The following is a 23,298-nucleotide window of genomic DNA, read 5'->3' as shown; positions in this document are numbered from 1 at the left end:
TTCATACTTGTCCGCTTTGTTGAAATTCTTTGTACAGGTTGTGACGACAAAAATACAAACTCAGCTGAAAGTATGCAAGGACTGTGTATCTATGTGTGTGTGTGTGTGTGTGTGTGTTCTTATACTTGCTACATTGTGAGGACCATTTTTGTATTAACTATCAAAGTGAGGACATTTTTACAAAGTGAGGACATTTTGGCCGGTCCTCACTTTGAAACAGCCATGTTTGAGGGTGAAGACTTGTTTTTAGAGAACAGGTATGAATTGAGGTTTGGTTAGGGTTAGGGTAAGGATTAAGTTTAGGCAATCAGTTGTGATAGTTAAGATTAGGGTAAGGCTCTAGGAAATGCATTACGCTTATGGATGTCCTCTCGAAGATAGAAGTACAAACGTGTGTGTGTGTGTGTGTGTGTGTGTGTGTGTGTGTGTGTGTGTGTGTGTGTGTGTGTGTGTGTGTGTGTGTGTGTGTGTGTGTGTGTCTGAGGGTTGGGGGTAGGAGGCATTATTATTATTATTATTACTATTATCTGATAAATCAAAGAACAATAATGGTCAACTGATTGTAGGTCAATGTTGAAGGGCAAGGGTGGCCCACCAAATTTTACAACAGCCTTTCTGTTTGTAAAACTGTGGGAAAAAGGAACAGCCCTCCTTTCTCAGGATACCCCCATTGTGTAATGTTGATATGTTCACACAAACACACTCACACACACACAAACACACACACAAAGCTTATGGGAAATAGCTGGCAAAGAAGGTTGCTTAAAAGAACAATGCTAATCTGTGCTCAGTCAGAAGTACAGGAAATAATAAAGTTGCCTGTTTTGGTTGTGGGAAGCCTGAGCTGGGCATATGTTTGGGGTCAGTAGAGATCCAGCAACAACTTATCAGGGCAACACTAAAGATGATTTATTACATAAAAAGGTCCGAGTCTGAGAAAAACATTACCAAAAACATTTTGTATAAATATCCGTATGTGCAGTAAGAATTTTCATACAAAATGTGAATATATTAATAGCAGATATCAAAACACAGTTCATGGTAAAAAAGTATTGACAAAACAGGTTTTACAAAGCTGTGAGATATATATATATATATAGGTCTAAAAGTAGAAGCACATTGCAAGTAGAAGGACCCTTTCACCTTTAACGCTACATTCACTACGATATTTGGAAATCTTCCATAGTAAATCAACACTCATTAGTGTTGCATCCACCCTTTCCTCTTTCTTTCTCCTTTCACACACACACGCATGCACGCACGTGCACACACACACACACACACACTCATACTCTGTCGCTGGTGTGAGCTCTGTCTTCGAGCTGATGTAGAATCATAGACTTGAGAGCGCTGTACCTGCAGAGATATGAAAATGCACAAATAAAGACTTTGATATATCCAACACTACCACACAAACACACACACTTTTCAGTATTTCGTAACATTCATGTACAAAAGAACATAAAAACTGAGAGATAAAAGCTTAAAAATTAGTTGCACTTAACAGGATAAGGCTGGTGTGCGTTATCGTCAGTAAATCCCATTAAAACTAGACTAAAGACTAAAGCAAGAATGTGTTTCTCTATCTACAGTCTGAGCCTGTCTGTGGTATGTAGCGCATCTGTCACTAACTAAATCTTAAATCTTAAAAATGGAGAGTAAACAATGACAGTTTCAACACATATTGTAAGACAAAGCTGTGCTGCCATCCCTTCATAGAACTTTACATTCATTTACTTTAATTGTCTGAGTCTAACCCTAATCTAAACCTAACCTTAACTAATCTAACCTTAAACCAAGGATTTACATTATGTGGACTTTCATAACATCCAGACAAGAGTAATACAAGTTCACATATACAACTCGTCTTAGGGCTACATTGGCTCAGTCATATGAGTTAAGTGATTACACAAGCGTTTAAAGTAAATGATTGTTTCTTCCTACAAACACTGTCCTCATTGAAGAGCAGTTGCCTTGTTTTGATTGCAGAATGTTGACAGAAGACACATATATTGACTTCACATAATGAAATAAAGCAAAGCGAGTTTTACAACTCTGTTTGCTCAAGAAAGACTTTTGACTTACTTTTTGGTCAGTTTGTTTATTTCACGCTCCTCTTCTTCTTTGAGTTTCTCTACAAAGCTGTCTAAAACGGGGATTTCAAACTTTATGTACTGGGCTACCTAGGGAGAAAAAGATTCAGACATACCAACACAAATTAGTTCTTCTCAACTGAATTTAAAGAAAAACTAACCAAAATAGTAAGAATGAAATAATCAAAATTCAAAAATATGATGCTACCCTTTTTGACATCCAGGCAGATAAAGGACTTTATTGGAACCAGAGTGGCACCAACACTTTGCTGATTTACAACCAAGAACTGGTTATGCCATGTGGCTGAGAGCAGGATTATTGTCGCCAACAACACAAACTAAAACTCTTTCAACGAAAAAAACCTGAGCTAATCTGTCAAAACCAAAGAAGATGTGGTAAGACCGACGATGTACGGTATTTGTCTCATTTTCACTGCCATTCAGTGTTTTAATATTGGCAGCTTGCTTTTTAGATGCAAACTTTGGCGTGTAGTGGAGCTTCCAAAATTGTGATATCGCCAGCTGGATGACTATAAAGACACACACAGTGACATAATAATGTGGCTCTGTGGTGGCTCTCTAGCCCTAAACTAGCACCCAGTTTGCATTGGTGGAAAGGGAGGATAAAGTGGCAACCCACAAACAGTTTTGCCACTGCTAGTTTGCCACCACAACAAACAAGCAAACCCCATAATTTGCTTCTTTCTTTCTTTCTTTTTTTTTCAGAAGTAGCTTCTCTGTTGATCTAAATAATTTCGATAACACACTATGACACTTTTAGTAGTTGCTCTAAAGACTATCAAGAGCCAGTTCTATTTTTCATCCAAAGTAGCTTGGCGTTGGCATCTAGAAAGAAACATTCCAACCAAATGTTAAATCTAAACTTTTAATGTTCTGAGTAACACAAAAGTCAATTCTTCTGCATTGTGTTGAGACAAAAATAACAGGACGATATTCCAAATAAAACCGAAACTAACACCACGTACCTCTAGAGGTAAGATTGTTCTTGTATTTTACGGAAGAACTGATCCTTCAACTCGTGTTACTGTGTTGCTATTAATGAGAGTGATTCCATTCATAGACTACTGAGGAAATTCGTCCTGCAACAATCCCGTTTTATTTATATTCCTCAGAACCATTGCAACATAAAGCCGGTCATCTTAGCCTATTGTTGCATCAGCCACAAAACAGGATATCTGCGCTCAGCTTGCTAAATTTAACCCAACTATCTATCAGTTGCCCATTGTATCATTGTGTATCCGTGCTGAGGACTGCACAAAAACATGAGAAAGGACACTAATCATGAACCAGATGATAGAAGAGAAAGAGTGGTGGCACGAGGCCCAGACTCACATCATATGTGACTTCCTCTCCCAGGTCGGCCTCAGTGATGAAGATCTTGGAGATTTTCTCACAGGGTCCGTAAAGCACACGGGTCACCAGCGGGTATTCTCCGTCCCTCAGCCGGGTTCTTTCTGTGAGGTCACAGACAAAGAGAAAACCGGCTGACAAACACACAAACACAAACAGAAAATCCTTTCTGAGAACAAAAAACACAATGAAACCTACCGCCAGACTCATGCACCATGTAAAGAACAAACTCCTCAGATTTATTCTCCACCTTCACAGACACAAATACAAATTATTTACAGTTCAAAGTATGGCTGAAACTACACTTGAGGCCCAACTTGTACTTTTACTGCTCACCCTAAATTTGTGTAGCAGCAGGTTGAGGACTTGTCCAGTCGTCATAGAGCTGTTTACTCGTACGTTAGTGACCGAACCATATCCTGGAGTGAATACAGATGTCTAGAGGCAAGAAAACAAACGCACAGAATTATATAACTGTGAATGTCTTAAAAGGAGACACTGAGTATCTTTTTTTTATAGGAACATTGCTTTAGCAACACTTCTAGGCCTGAGCAAAGGTTCCTGAGCTTGAACACCTTGAACATTTTGGACAGGAAATCTGAAACAGAAAGGAAATCCCTCCGTTTGCAGCTGGAATCTGTTCAATAAAAACATACACACACTGATGTATCCAGGAGAAACTGATGGAGGAACTTGTTTTCTGTGGCACATTGACGAAATCAGCCCGCAGCAGGCTATTGTGAAGCTCAGCACATGTACAGGCACACCCGCTCAGGAAACCACAGCCCCTGTGCACCTGGAGATGTGTCAACAGCGAGCTGCGTTAATGTGTGTTCTGTTTATTGTACCTTGTGGTTGTAGAAGTGGCCGTTGATGGAGAACCTGTGTGCGCGCAACCGCTGCAGGTCTCTGGCGGTGTGTGTGTTTGACCTCCTCTGAACCCGCATGAAAGAGGCATCGCTCCTGGTCCTCAGCAGCTGAGGGGAGTCCTCTTCCTCCTGACCACACGTGTCACCACCTCAGGGTAAACAAAAAGACACCTCTATGAATCAGATGATCAAAAAAGCCATTCTGTGCTGTCTTAGCCAGAGTGTGGTTGGTTGTCTTTGCTGTTTTTTAAATTTCATTTTGATGAAATTAATCAATCTTTGATCCAAATTGCCCAAAATTCATTCAGACAGTCAATATTATGAAGGTAATTTTCGAACAATGCCTTTGCTTAGAGTCTGCTTAGATTCTCAAATTAAGATCTGAAGAGTGTCGTCTAAGTTAAAAAAAAACCAAACAACAAAACTCACTGAGCCAGTCCAGTTGTGTGTTACCATTTGAATTTGAATTCTAAGAAAGCATCATGATCACATGATAAAAAGGGAAATTAACCATCTGGTTTAGTAGGGGGAGTGGTTAAGATGTGTACAAATGAAGCACTGTTCTGCTCAATGGTGATCTGCAGTTAAAAATGACCAAAGTGAGATAACAGCACGGACAAAACTGCTCTGAAAGGCGACTGTCAGCACCAAGTGGTCTAACCCTGGTTATTTATAGTGTTGGTGATCTGATCTGGATGGCATCTCATGATAATATGCGCTCAACCTTTCCACTAGAAATGCTGTAGGAAGCACTCGTGGCGCCGTAATCTGTTACACTGTGCCTGCGTGTATAATCTCCATCTAATCTAGCAGCTGTGTGTGTATGTGTGAGAGAATTAGTGCACGTGTTTACACTCACCTGCTGGTCCAGTTTCGCTTCCCAGTGAGTTATTGTTAGACTCTGCTGGTAACTGCTTTGCCGTTGCTGATCTATCGTTTCTGCAGTGAGACAGAGAAAAAAAATGCCATATCTTTGCATTTATAACAGTGTTGATATTACTTTTTAACTCAAGGTTGACCTAATGTGGTTGAAATGCTGGATGAAATACTGAGCTAAAAGGACAGTGTGACATTTTGGGGGATATGCTTGTTCAATTTCATGTTGAGAGCTAGATGAGAAGATTAATATCTGTCAGATAAACGTGATTCCACAGTAAGAAGGGGATTAACTTCGATTAAATGGCTAGCTCACTAATTAAAATGATTATTTTCAATTTTGATTCACCTGCCCATTATTTTCTGAATAGCTTTTGGCAATAAAATGTAGAAAAATGGTCATTTTGATTCCCAAGATTCCACTCTGTATTCACATTGCTTATTTTATGTCATAATAGAGCAGATATAAGTGTATTAATATACCATTTATATGCCATATTTGCTACCAAGAAAAAAACCCATCAAATTCTCATATTAGACAAGTTTGAATCTGTGAATGTTTAAGATGCTTAAAATATATCACTAATGTAGATACAGAAAATGCCATAATGTGTTTTGTTTCTTTGTCTTTCTTTAATTGTTTTTTTCTTCTTCTAATTCCAGTTGCTCAGTTGACTAACACAGATTGGTTGTAGAGTTGCTGGTATTTCTCTCTATTGTGTGAAAGGTCTTCGACAATGTTGTCATCACACAACCAACATGTGTTTTCCCAGTTCTTTGAGCCCTCCGTGTGTCAGAGTGAGTCGGGTCACGATACCTGTTGAGACGGAATCTTTCATTGTCATCGTACATCTGAAGTCTTATTGGTCGGCGGAGACCCCAGTAGATGTTCAACAGCCCCTCGAGGATGAGCTCTCCATCCTCCTGCACGCACACACACACGCGCGCACACACACACACACACACACAAAACAATAATTATCAGCAGCCACGTTTGGAGGGGATATCCTGCTGGCCGGCCGCCACAGCGGCTCAATATCAGGTGTACGTGCAGGAACGGTCGCTCACAGCTTGTAGGGGGAACCTCTCATCTGAGAAAAGCTCTGTCAGGCTTGACCCACCCATTTTTTTTTTTTTTTCCACAGTACATGGGTGAAGTCATGTCTGAAAAGATGGCCGAAATGAGAAAAGAACAAGCACTGCTGTGGGTCACGTACGCACGGGGGGAGGTGTTTGATTTCACAAAAAATGAAACTCTAAATTTAGAGGAAAATGGCCACTGTGGAGGACGTGTATCCAGTCTTCAGCAGGCCTTAATGGTGAAGCCTGAAGTCAACAACCAGTCAAGTCGTTTGTGTGACAACTCGATCAGTAAAACCTCAGATATGACACCATGACTGTGACGTTTGTAATTGCTAATGACCACTCTGAGTAGATTGTCTGTTTTTCTTGAATGAAAGAGTTTGTTATATTATCAGCATAGCTAATGCACTGCGCCCATTATACAAAACAGATGTTTACACAGTTTAGGCTGATGAAAAGGTCAATGACTCGATTCATCACAGAGATTTTAATACTCAAGAAACAGAAAAGATCTGGGAGAGGCCAGTCTGATCAGCTGACTGTTCAAAATGTGTGGTTACCCTGCAGCAGTTTAAACTCAAGTAATTTTATGCATTTTAGTAAAATAATCATTCTATTTGAATAACATACTGTGTTTAGGAAATATGGGTGTATGCACATAGATCCTGTGCACTGATCAGATTTAATTTCTGATTTTAAAACAAGCCTTCATTAAATCTCTTAAATTCCCATTAGCTCATAGCGGATTCATGGTGAATCAAAGATAAAAGAAAACATTGCTCTTAACCAAAGAAAACGAGCGATAGAGCTCCAAAAATAATTAAGTTTTCAGAATTTTTTATGCTTTTTTGATAAATCCTCGGATCAATCACAGAAACTGCCCGAAACATATAAAAATGCAACAATCAAAAGAAAGAAAACTGTCCAGAAAGCTAGTTTGCAGGTTGAATTTAGCAAATTGAGGCAGAGATGCTGTGGAGATTTCCTGCTGTCTGGGCATGTGTTTGGGAGGGTTACTTTAAAAATGTGTTACAATTACTGGTCAACTCTTACAAAATTTAAACACTGACAGAATCCAAGTATCTCGATATTAACAAAACTGAATTACATTCTGTTAAGTTTGAAATAACTGACTACCAAATATTCTAGTACATCGTTCTCTGTTAACTGTGGTGGTAATCTTCATCCACATCTTTTTTACCCTAATTACGCAACCCATTTCTGTGAATTTCTGTTCCTCACTATGCTTCCCACAGAAAAATTCTACTGTCTGTCTGAAAGCAGTGACTTGAGGACCTGCTTAATGAACCATGTGATTTTTTTGTGTGTTTTCTGCGAACAGCTTATGTAATAAAAGTCATTTTTCATGCTGTTCTACCCTTTATATAAACACCTATTATGTTTCTGATGGTTTGATTTGCATGGGCAACTTGTGGTTGACATGTTTTTCTGCTTTACAATTTAAAGTTGAATTGTTTTGTCATAGCAAAACGGGAGTCAAGTCAAGGCTAGACCATGAAGTGTGCTAATTACTGAAAAAACAATCATCAAGATTGTTTGAATTATAGACTGAATGTTATTGAAAATGTCAAAGAAGGGAAAGAAAAAGCAGAAAGTGTTCTATTAGGGGCTTCATTGTTCCTGGAATATAAACATTCAGCACAGCTGCACCACTGGACCTTGCTAACCCACCACTCCTGAGTTTCCTGAACAGGCATGGACACACCCTCACATGCACACACACACAGTATTCACACAGATGCGAGTAAGGTCAGCAGAGCTATTTTTGGAAGAGGCGGTTAATCGCTTTGCTGCACTGCCTCTATAAAGCCTGGAAACGTGCTCCAATCTGCTCATACTCAGCTGCACAGACGAGACATCACGCTGTTTTCCTCTGAATGCCAGAACTACAACTGAAGCATCAAAGGTGAGGCTGATTCTTTTTTCTTTTTCTTCTTTATTTTCAGCTATTCTTACGATTTAGCCACCTCCACAGGGTGATTTTAAAATAATTTTAAAACAGACTTCACTCATTATAGAAGAGACGGATTTTAAATGGAGGGAAATGTTTTGACACCAGTTCTAGCATTGTTTTATGATTGTGAAATAAACTGACATGTAGGATATTTTAAACAGCAACAAGAAAAACAACAGATACAGATTTATGAACACAAAGGCAGATATTTTAGCAACATAGTTACTATTTAAAAACTAAATATCTGAACACCATCTAGATTTATTTTTTTAAATAAAGCAGACAAAGCAACACAGTCTAACTATGATTCTTTTTTCTTTCCTGTTGCAGTATGAAAAGGAGGAGATCGTTTCTTGCCCAGCCTCTCTTGCCCACCATTACTGAGACGCTCGAGGACTTGCCCGCCCATCCCTCCCAGTCCACCCAGGGCTCCCAGTCTCTGGAGGACTACATGACCAGTATCCAGGCTCTCGCCTGCCCTGCTGAGGCTCCAGGCTACGGCCCCGTCAGACTCCAGAGGTCCCCCGAATGCGGCAGTTCTCAAAGGTTCAGATGAAGCTCTCTGTCTCAGCCTCAGCGCCTCGGGGGTCTCCCCGCTCACTAAGGACTTCCAGACACTCCAGTCTGAATCTGAACAGCCCAGAGGATTTTTCTCTTAAGATGTGCAGAGAACGAGACTCTAGGGGCAAAGACCCCGTGGACTGGCTGTTTGGACAGATAAGGACTTGAAGAGTGATGTTGTTGTGGTGGTGGTGATGGAAGCCCTGCAGGTACTTTGGTGGAGTAATCGAACAAGGCTGGAGGAACCTCAGGAGGAAATACACTGCTGGCTTTTGGCTGGACAAAGACATAATAATCAAATGGATCATGAGAAAAGCCAAGATCTATTTATTTTTATGCACTACAGACTCAAGTCTGCATGTTTACATAGTTTAATATTTTGTAAAGATATGATGGATACCGTTTGTAATAAAATGCAAAAACAATCTGAAAATGTTGAATTCTTTCTCTTTATGAAAGTGCTGACGATCATCAAAATGCTCAAAAAAGAAGCAAAACCTCAGAAAACATTTTGTGTTTCTTTTGTAAAGTGAACATCTTTGGGTTATGAACTGTTCAGACAACACAAAATTAAAAATCTGTGTTTCTGTCTTTCTAGAGACTAAATGATTAACTAAAAATAACTGATAGATTAACAGATAAAATTAATATGATTTTTAGTTGCAGTCTGTTAAAATGCAGCTGCATACATGGATCTCCAACACTGTGAGAGGTTGTATCGGGTCTGTGGTACATATTGACTCAAACACTGTTGCCAACTTGTGGCATACTTAAATGTTTATTTTAATTAAATGCTACTATATACCAAACATCTACCACATTTTGCACTTTACTCCACTACATCTTAAAAACCTTTAGCTATTCTTTTACTCCACAAAGTTGCATACAAACCATATTATTGGCCAGTGATGGAATAATTTAAGCACAGTGTTAAAGTATTGAAACAATATTTTTAAAATGATAGTCTTTCCAGTCCTTGCTACTTTATCTTTCTACTCCACTACATTTTAGAGGCAAACGTTTAATTTTATAGCTTATTATTTCAATCAACCTGTCAGTTCTATTTTATAATAACAGATGGACATAAGTAAGAAAAGTATAACACCATGTGCAGCATTCTGCATGAGTACGTTTACTTTTTGCACTCTCTTCTGGAGCTGACTAAAAAATTACATATTTAGAATTTTATTCCGTAAGAATAATTCTTTAATGCCTTAAATAAATTTAGATACAATTCAATACCTCTGCCTCCTTTAGAGTGTGCAGATGTACAGAACTGTGTAGAAGCTGTAGTGAGGTTATAATGACCATACAAATGCATTCCCAGTCTTTGTATTAAAATACAACCTGACCGTACAGGAAGTATGTACACAGTATTAAAAAAATCTGAAAAAACACTTTCCCCTTGCTAGAGTGTCAAATATTTAGTGTGACCTCCTTTTACACATAACATGTCTTGAACCTTTCTGTGCAAACTATGAGATTCACTGCACTCATCCTCAACAGGGTTCACTCAGGACATGTCAAGTGCTTCTTATTGGCTGTTTTAGCTACTTTTGCTATGTTTATATGTTGCCAGTTAGGTTTAAATCTAAGGTTTTTTCCTTTAATTCGCTGGAAACTTCCTAATTTGTGAGCCCCAGTTTCAAATCATTCCATTTTCAATGGCAAAGATCGCACAACCAAGCCTACATTAATTTAAAACTTTGTATTAGACAGATCACTCTTCAAGGCAAATCTGAACACTGAACAACAAAAAGTAAAGTCATGTAGTATAAAGAAATTTGAAAAATTTTGAGAGGGTAAGAACAAAATGCCATTCCTTCAAGAAAGCATCTGATTGGAAACAGGATTTCTTCTTTTTTTTTTAGTCTGACAATGATCACTGCTAATGTAGTAAAATCATATTAAGAGTAAAAAACGAGTGATAAAACACTAGCAGTGGTGGACTGGCCTCTTCAAAGACCACACCTAAACATTATAGTAGCTGAATGGGATCGTCTGAATAGAGAATAAAATAACAGTCTTGTCAATAGAAGAACTTTAGGAAATGTCGTAGGAAGCTTAGTATAATATACCACAAGATTACTCAAGACAACTTCAAGATAGTCTACTCAAGAGAGCTTAAGAGACTCAAAAAAAGGGCCTACATATGCATGGTCATTGCAACCTTGCTAACAAAACAACAACCCTTATAAAGACAAAAGACTGCATTTCAAGCACACAAGCTCTCTTACTACTCTATGCAAACACTGACAACCTACTCTATGAGACACACCAGCAAGTAGTACTTTTAGAGTGATTCAATTCTATATATGTAAACTAATCCTCAAAAGGAATATTGATAAACTGCAGTTTCAAAGTAGAAATCCTTATCATGTCTTCTAGTATATAATAAGCACCATATGGACATGCTGACAAGGTTAAAACTTGATTTTAGTGTATCTTAAAGCTGATTTTTAATGCTGGGTTTTTACTTGTAATTGGGTGCTTCTATGTTATGATGTTGCGACTCTTACTTATGTAAAAGATCTGAGCATTTTTATTTCCACCACAGCTATTACCGGTAGATTAACATCAGGATAGTAGGATTACATCATTTGACCTGCTACACCTACAAGGCTACAATAAAATGCTATTTGATATACTACCCTGATAACCTAATCTCACGAGATGTGAATAAAACACTCACAGGGGGCATTTCAATTGGTGCTTTTTCATATTACTGCATATTGTTGATAATACTTTAAATGTAAGATAATTTTTAGTTTTTTTCTCCTTCAATGTAAAAAAAGGATTTGATTTTTTTTTCAACGGGGCTGAAATTCAACCACACCAATGACTTTTTGTTGTGAAACTCAGCATCCCACTGCCATCTAGTGGTAAGTGACGGTGCTACAGTGGTAGAGTTTTAAACTGAAAAGTACCAGATATAACCACAAGAGTGAGCTACAAGCACTTAGATTAATATCGGGGTTACTGCAGCAGACAAGCAAACCTGAATACGCTCAACCACCCGGACAGTGATGACTCAGAATCATGATAAAGTCTTCTGACTACATGTCACAATCTGCAGAAACATTTAGGTCTGGGGTTAAAATAATCAGAAAAACAAAGTTTACAAGAATTTTAACACAAACCCACTATGTTGAAGTGCTCTAGAGGCAGACAGAGAATCAATTCATGGCTCTTGGCTCTGCAGTCCAAAAAGTGACAGGAGAAAATGAAGCCTCCAGCAGTCAACATCATCAACATTATTGCAGCTAGCACAGTCAAACTCTTTTTAGACACGCAGGCTGGAACTTGTTTCTCCTCGGAAATTCTGGCTTAGGTTACTTTGGATGGGACTGAACCTCCAAGTCAAAACACCCGACAGTCCTTGGACATGACTAACACATCACCTGACTACACCTGCAGCGCATGATCTAATCTTTAAATCCCACCCTCTTCAACCGCCTCCGAGCACCTATTTTTCACACAGAGCCTGTTTGTATAAGATGTATAGGATTTAATTAAAGCTCTGCCTGGGAGTAAAGGTGTCAGTCTACAGCTTTGTTACATGTAAACTCATTCACACAGTCATGGTATTTTCGAGACAATCCCATTAGGAGTTTCCTGTTATTGGTCTTTCAGGTCAAGTATGTCACTGCTGAGTAATGTTTTGACCCTCATATCCACTGAATATCTAATGAGTCATGCCTAAGTAGATGAAGTGCAGCTGGTCCTTGTGGTGAGACTGTTCCATCAACTACTGTTTGTCAAGTTTCCATTTCCAGTTACAAAGATTCCTGAAGCTTTAGAAGTGTGGAGGTTTGTTTTAGTTTGTTTCGGGGTTTTTTTCTTTTACATTTGTTGGTAGTAAGGACAAGAACTTTTGTCAGAATATTTAGATTTTGCTGCCTCTCAGTCTACCCTTACATCACCTAGTAAGGTACAAGAGGACTGAGTAAGACATGTTGAACAAAGCCCAAAGCAAGACAAATAGTAAAATAACAAAGTGATGAGTTGCCTGTTGGTCTGACTTCCTACATTACAACAAACACAGACATAAGACTCAAAATCAACAATGTAGAACCGCATTCAGAACACCACCAGCAGAATTCAAACTGTCATGACATTCTTGTAGGGCTGCATATTAGGAAACAAGACACATGTTGCTTTGCCTGTTTTTTATATGAAGAGTGAGCTTTCGCAGCACAATCTCAACAATGGAACAAGAATAAACTTGTTTTTGTTGTTGCAGAAAGAGAAATCACTCAAATTGCTCAATACCACCAAAGTTGGCAAGGTGAGATGTAAGATTGAGTGATGCAGCCTCGTCCTGTTGGCAAACGTAGGGATTCATTTATTCTAATTCATGTTTACAGCGAATAGTATTGATGCAGTATTTATTTGATTATCATTGGTTACAATCAGACTTGACATTTTTATGTGATAAGTTCTTACTACACTGCCAGAATTGATGAAACATCTAATCCTTAATCAAAGCATGCATTGTTCTTGACAAACTACTGTTGACTCTTGCAGAAAGAGCTGGTGCTTGCATCACATAAAATAAGCTTACGTAAGGAAGTCACTGTCCTGACTCGCCAGTTCATCACAGAGAGGCAGATAACCAAGAACACTCACACCTAAGGAGAAATTAGAATCACCTACGTTTAAACTGCATGTCTATACTGTGGGAGGAAGCCGGAGCACCCGGTGAAAACTTATTCAAACTCCACGCTGAAATTTGAAGCTACTGGTACTTTCAGTATTTCCACTTTATGTAATTTTGTATTCTACTTCACTATATTTCAATCAGAAATATTGTATTTTTCCTTCGATGACTAGTTTCCTTTTACAGTTTTTCACACTCTTTCTTTTCAGTGAAAACCACAAATTTCCAGATGTTGTGATTTTGAGTTTTTGTAATAAACTGAGGGATTAAATGTTCCTTGAGTGGTGGAGAAAAAAAGCTACTTTCCAAGCTAAAGAAACATCAAGATAACCCTCTTGGATTAGCTGGAAATGCATAAATGTCGCAAAGCTGAGAACAAGGTAGTGTCTCTGAACTCATGAAGAGCTGACTTTTTAAAGAAACATGATTCTCACAGACCAACGATGGCACAAACAAGATGCTCTGATAGAATATGATGCATTACCGTAGATTAAATTATCCAACTGTGCATAAAGTAGTTAGAAAGAGCTCAGCCGTAATTTGCAAAATAAACACAAACATACACTGTCATTCAGCATTAATATTAATCTAAATACATATGCAATAGTAACACATTTTTGTTTATCATACTTACTATATTTAAACTTACTACTATACTTTAAGTACATTTTGCTGGAATATATTGTAATTTTTTTAACATAATTAAGGTTTTAAATACAGGATTACTATTATTAGCCCTTTTACTCGAATAAAGGATCTGAATACTTCTTCCACTATTACCAGTAGTTTCCTTTTATTGAGAAATATACACCATCTTTCAAAAGTTTGGGGTCACTTAGAAATGTACTTATTTTTCAAAGAAAAGCATTTTTTTTTAATGAAGATGCCATTAAATTAATCAGAAACACATTCTAGAAATTGTTAATGTGGTAAATGACTGTTCTAGCTGGAAACAGCTGATTTTTAAAGAAATATCTCCAAAGGGGTACAGAGGAACATTTCCAGCAACCATCAGTCCTGTGTTCTAATGCTACATTGTGTTAGCTAATGGTGCTGAAAGGCTAATTGATGATTAGAAAAACCTTGTGCAATTATGCTAGCACATGAATAAAAGTGTGAGTTTTCATGGAAAACATGAAACTGCCTGGGTGACCTCAAACCTTTGAACGGCAGTGTAAATTCATGTTTAACTTGTACTATATAAACAGAGTGTTTCCTTTCAGCCAAGTTGAACGATGACACACTGTTCAAATCCCACATTAAAGCTTTAGACGGCCTCTTACAAAGTTACAATGGTGTAATGAGCCGCAGTAACGAGTGGTGAGTCATTCTCTGCTGCAGGATTCAATTCAGTTTTCTCTCATCTAATATTAGGGCTAAACTTTTTAAGAAGCTCAACTTGTTACCCTATTTTTGGTTAATATTACATCAATACTGTGATATCACTTGTTCCTCTGTATCCACATCAGGTCTGTGGCTTGGAGGGATTTTCCCAGAATGTGTCAAAGCAGTGAGTCGTAGTGTAGTGAATCTGAGGGGACAGAAAAATGGACCATCTTGACCACCCTGCCCAGCCCTTACACACACACACACACACACACACACACACACACACACACACACACACACACACACACACACACACACATACAAACACACACAATGGCTCTATCCAAAAAACCTGCTGGAGAACGCAAAGGGGAACTCCAGACCATAAAACCCATAGAATGATTATCAAACAAATAACCACACTCTTGCAAACAGCCTAACAGACACAACAGCAAAAAAAGTTTACTTAGGAAATGTTTTGCTGAGCAAGACAGAGCTTTATGACTGAAATCTGAGACTCTCCCTCTCGCTCCATTTTCATTTAGAGGGAAATAGGGGCTTTTTGTGGTTTGCCAGGCGTTTGCCTTGTTGGAATAGAGCCCAGGAATCTCAGTCAGTTTGGTTTCACATTTTTTTGTCCTTATTATCTGCCTGAAAATCAAACTGTTGGTTTGCCGTGACTGGTTTCAGTTTTGGAATGTGTGTGAGAGCCATTCCACACTTTATTTGGCCTGCAATCCAGCACAGCAGCTTTCAATAACTCCTGTCTTCACCTTTTTATTCCCGCTAGCACTTTCTCCTGGCAGGTGATCCATATGCGGCTCAGCTTTTCTTACCTCACGAGTCCTCAGCTGGAAGTTTTTCCCTTCGTGGTAACAGTTGTACGTCCTCAGCAGTGACAAGATGTCAGACCTGAATGTGAACGCAGACACACAAAGGGCAGATTAGAGCTAGCAGCTTTCAGACAGTGCAAACAAGAAGGACATCTAATACAATTAATCACCACTGTGACTTATTGTTCGGAATTGCTGTGCAGCGACAAGGAACTATAAGAACTTACTTTGGTATGAGTTTCTCTTCACTGAGCTTTACGTAGGTCTGACGCTCACACATTCTGACTAGAGCCCAGCTGTAGAAGAAAAACATGAGATCAGGTAATAAAATTGCATATTTTTCTTAACTGATAACTAACTTTATACAAAAATGCATAATATTCATGTACAAAAAGACTTAAATTTTAGCCAAGAGATCATGTGCATTTAAAGGAAAATGACATAAACATTTAATATTGAAAAAGCATGCACATTAGTATGATATGTTGTCATACTTTTTTTTCTTCAAGTTTTAGAGGATTGGAAAGGTTAATAATGAAAAGCGTTTGGAATAATTGCCCCGGAGTAAAGGGCAAGGACAGGGAATTATAAGAAATCACATGGTGTTGTTGACACAGAGCCAGCGGTGTGATAGAAGTAATCATGTTGTGGCAAAGCTCAACAAAGCCCGGAAAGCAGTGTTCCTCAAGGATAACTCCTGCTACTGTGATCAACTTAGAATTGAATAAACCTTAATATATTCATAAAAACTCAACTTAAACATCAGTCTAGTTCATTTTTAGCAGCAGAAAGACCTTTCTGTTTGCAACTCTAGTGTCTTTTTTTTTTGCCTTATATAATAAGTGCACTAGGGAAAGCAGGGGAAACCTATTAATCACTGAGTCCTAAAAGATGTCAAGTGTTTTCAGACAAACCAGGAGAAATGCTGTCCCTGATCCCTGCATCCTGACTCTCTTGTCAAGAGACAGTGCACTGGGGAATTCCTAGTATGGAAAGCCCAGCTCTGAGTTTGTGGGGGAGGAGCCTGACTATAAAACAGCAGCGTGCAGCACAGGAGCTCAGTGTTACCGCTCAGCTCGTCTCCAGCATGAAGCTTAATCCTCAGACAGTCTATCAGCTCACCTTCCTGAGCCTCTGCTGTGTGCTGATCACAGGTAAGAAGCTCTGCATGGATCTCTGCTTTAAGGTAGAAATGCGAGGATTGTTGTTTTGGCCTGTCTGAGCAAGAGAGCTTGGAGCAACTTAATCTCTGCACCGTACTGAATTAATCTTTAATCTTGTTACTGTGTCTGCGCAGTCAGAGAGTCAGACAGTGCGTTTGTCCCGGGAAGATGTTCGTGTCCGACGACGCTCCGAGGTGTCCGAGGGCAGTTGAAAGGGCTCACAGTCCTCCCAAAAAGCCCTACTTGTAACAATGTCACAGTCATGTGAGTACCAGATGCTGCAGACATACATATGCACACACACACATACACAACTTTGACTAAATGTGTGGCTTTGCATGTATTTTTCAGAGTGACAATGATGAAAAATGATGCTCAAGTCTGTCTGAATCCAGAGGCACCGATGGGCAAAATGCTGATTCGCTGCTTTAACAGGTGAAGACCTTGATCAATATCACTTATCTATTAGTGAACCAGAAGAAACACACACTCACTCAGGACTCAACTGTTCCAAAAACCATTTGCAAGGAGATCATAAGACTAGTACACTAATAACCCCCAAGTGTGTAGTTCTTACACTGAGCTCAAAAAATGAAACTCTGCAATGATTTTTGCACATAACATTGCAGAACATGTTAGTGTCCTAACTGGTAGCACAAAGCAGATCCACCCATCTTTATATTTTTGTGACCAACAGTATCCGTTTAGTTGCCAAACCAGTTCTAGTCAGAACAAAGCGCCCAGTGGTGCAGTTTCTTGATCTTTTCTGCAACTTCAGCTACTTGAGAAATAGCTCGAAAATGTCAGTGTGGGCTGACACACATTGAGCCAATCAACACATTTTGGATTAAAACCTAGATTTGTAAATGTAATTCTTCCATAAATGTTATTTATGCCCTTCCCAGACACTGTTTTCAAAAGGTCATGTTCATGTTTAGCATAATACATGATCACTTTTGATCAGCTCAGGTGTCTAATGTCTGATACTTGTGTAAGCGCTTCTACTCTACATCTGAAGTAAGTGTTGTGCTGCTCTGCATGTCTTCCAGAGCTCATAAATTGGGTCGTGATGTGAACCTGTGTCTGAAGAGGAGGAGGAAAGGGCAAAGGGGGAACGGTCAGCGCCAGCAGCCTCGAAACAGGAGACGTGGTCACAACAGGAGAGCCTCATTGTCAAACTCCCAATAGTTAAGCTGACAAATGATCCAGAGCTACTGCATGGAGAGGAAAGTGTCCAGGCTGACCCTTGGCACACTGAGGACTCCTACTGAAACTAGAGGTCGCCAGTGGCTGTTAAAAAACAGCGCGCTGCCACTTCTCTTACTAGAAATGTCAAATATTTCAGACATCAAGCTCCCCAAATTGTTGCCTGAGCTGTATATCAAAAGCTCTCGGCCAGCAGCAGGGGTTTTTATTCTTCCTGTGCAAATGACTGATGTAGTGGAAAAAGGCAAGCCCTGGAGGCTTGTCAAAAATGTTAACAGTTTTATCCGTAAAGCATTATTAAATGGTCATTGTATTATTATGTCTGACTCTGTACCTGCAGCTGGAAAAAAAAACTAACTGCAGACTTGGTTGGTTATTTATTTTTATAAGAGTATGGGAATTTTTTCAGGCATTGTTTTCTAAATAAATATTTCAGAACAATACTATGTGCTGTGTGTTTTTAGCCTTAAGCCTTTGATATTCTTTATAATTGAAGGAAGGGAACGAAGACTTCATCCTTGGCAGGATAAAAGAGGTCACTTTACCCTCAACCTCCGCTTTAGTTAATAAATTACAGGATGTGAGTCAGAGAGCCAGCGGGCATAAAACAAACAAACCTCACTGAAAATATCTGCAAAAATGATCTCAAAGCAATAACAGGCGCTAAATGGGAGTTGTTTTTTATCATGTGGATGAATGGAAGTCTACTGTAAAATCAACAGAGATGTTTAAGAGCAATGCAAGCCAGAAACTGTCGCTGAGCCGCTCACAGTTTTTATAGTTTTATGGATTGTACTTGATGTTGCACAACCCAGACGGAAACATCCAGGTGATGAGGGCGTGGACCACTAAAAGTGAGTGCTTAATGATAGCCAGTGAACATGCTTCACAACCAGTTGAGACTTCTTGTAAAGCATGTGACAAGACAGACCCTTTGAACACACACACCCACACATTTACACACACACACACACACACACACACACACACACACACACACACACACACACACACACACACACACACACACACACACACACACACACACACACACACACGGAATACTTTTTCCCATGCGCCAATGTTCATGTGAAAAATGTGAATGACTAAAGCATGTACCTACATGTTTTGTTTCTGAAAAAGCCTATTGACAACAGACTCTTGCAAAACTGTTAAATGATCCTCATGATCCTTTTCTCACTCCCTGTTTGAGAGCACATGGTGGTAAGATGGAAAGTGAAAGTTAACTGTGACACAAGATTACCTTGGTCACCAGGGTAATGGATGGGAAATTTAAGGGACTTTTCACTTCTATTGTGTTATTAATGAACATAGTTCTGGCAGTCAGGTGCCTTTGAAGTCAAATATTACTCACTGCTTAGACGAGATACTGACTAAGAGGATCTGACATCAGCTGTCAAGATAACAGTCTTGTTGCTTGGTGGCATTTGACCTGCTAAAACCCTAAAATCCAATAAAGGAATGTAACCAAGTATGTTTATTTAAGTGTTTATCACGTGTGCACAGACTATACTTTTACACTTCTAGATTTATGTGTATATTATTTTATACTTTTATCATAGAAATCTAGGTCAGTAAACAGCTTGCAAAATGTGCTGTTTTGTTCTATATTACTCTACCCAACAGCACATAAAGAAGCTTCACGTTAGCTTCACTGTAACAGAATCAATACTAAAATGCAACTTAATGAATCTATACTAACACAACACCAACTTTCCACAAACTGAAATACACCGACACTGAGAAAGGATATGCTGCTGCTTAATGAATCCCTTTAAAACTATTAGGGTGTGTTTTGATTTGTGACTGATTATTTCTAGCTGCTTCCTCCACCAGCGTTAAAATCCTATTTAGGGTTTACATGACACCTTTAGTACACAAAAACATTGCAAAGTTTATTCATAACCAATTTCTAAACCTGATTTTTATGCAATTTTACTATCTCTTACACACAAATAGCAGGCATATAGCAAACGTAAATACAGTCTTCAGCATAAACTGACCACTGATTAATAGTTTTTAGAAGTATTAACTCTTTCTCTTATGGTGTAATGGTGTTAAAATCACTCCTAATTTACAGTATTTGTGTTGAATGAAGTAAAAAGTTAATGTTTGTGAGGCAATGTGACTTTAAATGTTTTATTTATATCATAAATGTGTCATCTTTTATGCACATTTTCTACCTGACACTGCAAGTTTAGACCTGAACGCTTTTTTGTAATGGTACCTACAGACAGGTGACAAATTAAATAAAAACCCGACACAGTCTGTTTCTCCAGACAAAACTTAGGATAAGCTTAATCCTCGACTAAAACAAATATTCAATAGAGATCTATACTGAAAAATGTGTTTGGTCTAAGACGAGGCATAATGCATGTCTGGGAAACTGAGCAAAAGTGTCTTAGTAAGGTCCACTACGTTCCACCAGAACAGATTTAATGTGGCTTTGCACTGGTTTTTAAAGTTTCTGGACGTCTACAGCAAGGATGAAACACCATTCTTACAAACTATAATTCCTCATTTGGTGTTTTGATGATGGTAGTGTAGATTGCTGTCTGACATATCACTCAAAAATCTCCCATCAGTGTTCAGTTGTTTGAGATCGAATGACTGTGAAGATGATAGGAAATTATTTACATCATTTTCATCAAACCATTCAGTGAACCCGCACGTCCTAAAAATTGAGGCACTGTCATCCTGAAGGAGACTGCTTCCAACAACACAGAAACATTTTATCATAAGTTTAAACAAGATCACTCTGTAGAACTTTGTATTTACTTGCAATGAGCTTTCCTTCTAACAACAAGCGAACCGAAACCATGCCAGCAAACTGTTCCATGCAACATACCAGAGCCAACAGTTATCCTCAATGTCAGGTCAACGGGTTCAGGCTTTTTCCATTAATTTCACCCATCTGCAACATATAACTATATCCACATAACCACAATGTTGATGAAACAATGGTGCCACCTAGTGTCAACATCACAACACTGATCCAAATCTGATTCAGCGTACCATCATGAATCAATTCTACTCAGTTATGGCCCACTAAGCATTTAAAAGCCTGCAGTCTGTTTTCACACTGACAACACCTGCAGATCCAGCAGGGTAGTGAACACCTGTAATGGAGACTTTACTTCAAAGTAATGATGGCTCAATTATTGGGTGGAAACTTTCTGAGCTGATCCATTTAGTTGCAGTGTATGACTTAGTAAAAGCCAGTTGGTTAAACTATCTAAATGTTACTAACTAAAGTTGCACTTTAACACACTTCATATAGTGTTCTACTGAGCCATTCACAATCATTTTAACCAAACGTCTGATAGTCCTTCTTCTTTAAAGCTGAGATCTGTACTCACATAGGAAGTGATTCTTTTGCATTTCTTGTGGCTAAAACAGAAGTTGTTCAGACAAGAAAAAAAAACAAGAAAAAAATGCTTGCATGAGCAGTGGAAACAAAGCCACAAAAACCAGGAAACAGACTTCCCAGTACTGTCTGACTGGGAAGTGATCTCTGTGAGGTAAGGTGCTAATTCAGCTAAACAATAAGCATGAAAAATGGAAGCAAGATTCTTGTAAATGCCTGCCACACTGCTGCTCCTCTTTAAATCTCAATCCAAGCTTCTTATAATGACTTCTTCATAACCATTTATAAACATCCAGAGAATGTTAATGTTAATTACTGTCAGCACTCCTCGCTCCTTTCATAGTGACCTCTGCCCATCTCCACTTTAACCCAAGGAAAGTGCTGACAAGGTACGGGCACAATGGGATGGTCAGTCTGTATCTCATACATATTTATATGTAATAATGGGTGTATAAATTTTCCATAACTTAAAGGATTCCAGTCTGTCACCATTATTATGAATTATTCAGCCACTGCACATGGCTGCACAGCAGATAAAGCAAAGTGCAAAGAAAATAAGGGTCAGTCTATTGGGGGTGATGCTCAGATTTAGGCGAATTTTCATAATCTGCCTCTTCTCTTCTCTTCTCTTCTCTTCTCTTCTCTTCTCTTCTCTTCTCTTCTCTTCTCTTCTCTTCTCACCAAATTACGCAGCACCTCTGTGTGTGCGCTCCCTCGGTGGACAAAGAACCTTCATTGCAGGTCTGCTAATTGGTTTGATCATCGCGAGATTCGCATCCAATTATTGCAACTACACCGGCAGCTGCGCCCAAACACGATCCCTCCCTGTGCGTAAAACGTCTCCAAATAACGGACACGATGCCAAATTTGGCAGCACGTGCCCACAAACGTCTCCATCTCGCCACAAAAGCAAACCGGACGGACACATTCATCTGCAAACCACTTGATGAGGAATATTTGTCGATTTCTGCTTCAGGTGTTGCGTGTAGTTTTACAAGAGCACAGCAATTAGAAGCTGAGAAAGTTGTTTTCTACCATCCACTATTGCATTAATATTCTTGAACACCAAACCTTAATTTAACCGGCGTCTAACTTCCCAAAAATCTCTTGTCATGACAGCATTTTGTTGCTTTCTGGGTTCGGTAAAGTCCGTTTGCTCCAGATCTTTTCCTACAAACATCTGCTGCAGTAAATGGAATTAGTTTGGGTCTTACCATAACACAGAGCGTCCCCCGTCTTCTTCCGTATATCCAGCAGCGATGTATCCCGCTTATCCTTATCAGTTTTCATGCCTCTCTTGCCGTGCGGTATTCGGAGCTGCTCGATAAAAACTGACAGCAGGATTATCCAATAGAAGGCGGTACTGATACGCCTCAGCCAATCAGCGCCGGGTGTGGGCGGGGTCAGTCAGGGTTGCATACCTCTCCCCTCCTGAACAAGGTGCCTCTGGGGGCTCAGCTTCAGTCTCATCAATCACAGCAGTGTCCAAGAAAGATAAAACTCAGGAGGCAATTAACCTGATCTTATTTTTACTAAATGGGTTGTTTTGACCTTTAATTTCTTTGCTGTTTTATGCAAAAAGGCATGGAGCCTAAAGAAATGTTCACCTTTTTTTTGCTGGAAATAACCACAAAAGCTGCTTAAGTGCAAAAAATAGAAATAAAAAACATTCTGAGTGGGTGGAAGCCTTCTATTGGTGTTTTGAAACTAAATTCTTATCCTTTTTTGTTTGTTAAAGTATGTTGTTCAGTGGACATTTAAGATGTATTAGCCTTTTATTTTTTTATCTGTTGTCATGTTTGAAGTTTCTGAGTGTCGGGTTTTGCTTAACATGTTCTTTTTAGTTTGTTTTGTTTGTATTTAGTCTCTTTTCCTTTTTGTGATGTCTTGT

The 23,298-nt window shown here is 38.9% G+C and overlaps 1 protein-coding gene and 1 long non-coding RNA gene across 2 annotated transcripts; one reads left to right on the top strand and one right to left on the bottom strand.

Moving 5' to 3' along the window:
• Positions 1-884: 884 nt before the first annotated feature.
• On the bottom strand, positions 885-22,739 carry rassf4a (Ras association domain family member 4a). The gene is made up of 11 exons (XM_051960506.1): positions 22,622-22,739; positions 15,878-15,946; positions 15,654-15,729; positions 6,027-6,133; positions 5,193-5,272; positions 4,313-4,482; positions 3,801-3,902; positions 3,663-3,714; positions 3,447-3,568; positions 2,086-2,183; positions 885-1,356 (listed from the first exon to the last, which is right to left on the bottom strand). The coding sequence occupies exons 2-11, from the start codon at positions 15,928-15,930 to the stop codon at positions 1,287-1,289; spliced, it is 930 nt and encodes a 309-aa protein (XP_051816466.1). The 5' UTR covers positions 15,931-15,946; positions 22,622-22,739; the 3' UTR covers positions 885-1,286.
• Positions 6,148-9,261, top strand: LOC127537637 (uncharacterized). The gene is made up of 2 exons (XR_007947418.1): positions 6,148-8,219; positions 8,598-9,261. It is a non-coding gene; the product is annotated as an uncharacterized LOC127537637 (long non-coding RNA).
• Positions 22,740-23,298: the final 559 nt, after the last annotated feature.

This window comes from Acanthochromis polyacanthus, chromosome 15 (assembly GCF_021347895.1).
Source record: "Acanthochromis polyacanthus isolate Apoly-LR-REF ecotype Palm Island chromosome 15, KAUST_Apoly_ChrSc, whole genome shotgun sequence".
NCBI classification, from domain to species: Eukaryota; Metazoa; Chordata; class Actinopteri; family Pomacentridae; genus Acanthochromis; species Acanthochromis polyacanthus.
Note: the sequence above shows the minus strand (reverse complement) of the source record. Positions and strands in the feature narration are given on the sequence as shown.

Bases quoted from the DNA above. Each gene is read 5' to 3' on its own strand.
- rassf4a (XM_051960506.1), bottom strand. From the start codon at position 15,930: ATGTGTGAGCGTCAGACCTACGTAAAGCTCAGTGAAGAGAAACTCATA. The intron at 5,273-6,026 runs GTATCGTGACCC...GTCTCACTGCAG, and splicing joins GAAAGATTCCGTCTCAACAG to AAACGATAGATCAGCAACGG. The intron at 3,569-3,662 runs GTAGGTTTCATT...GTGACCTCACAG, and splicing joins CATGGTGCATGAGTCTGGCG to AAAGAACCCGGCTGAGGGAC.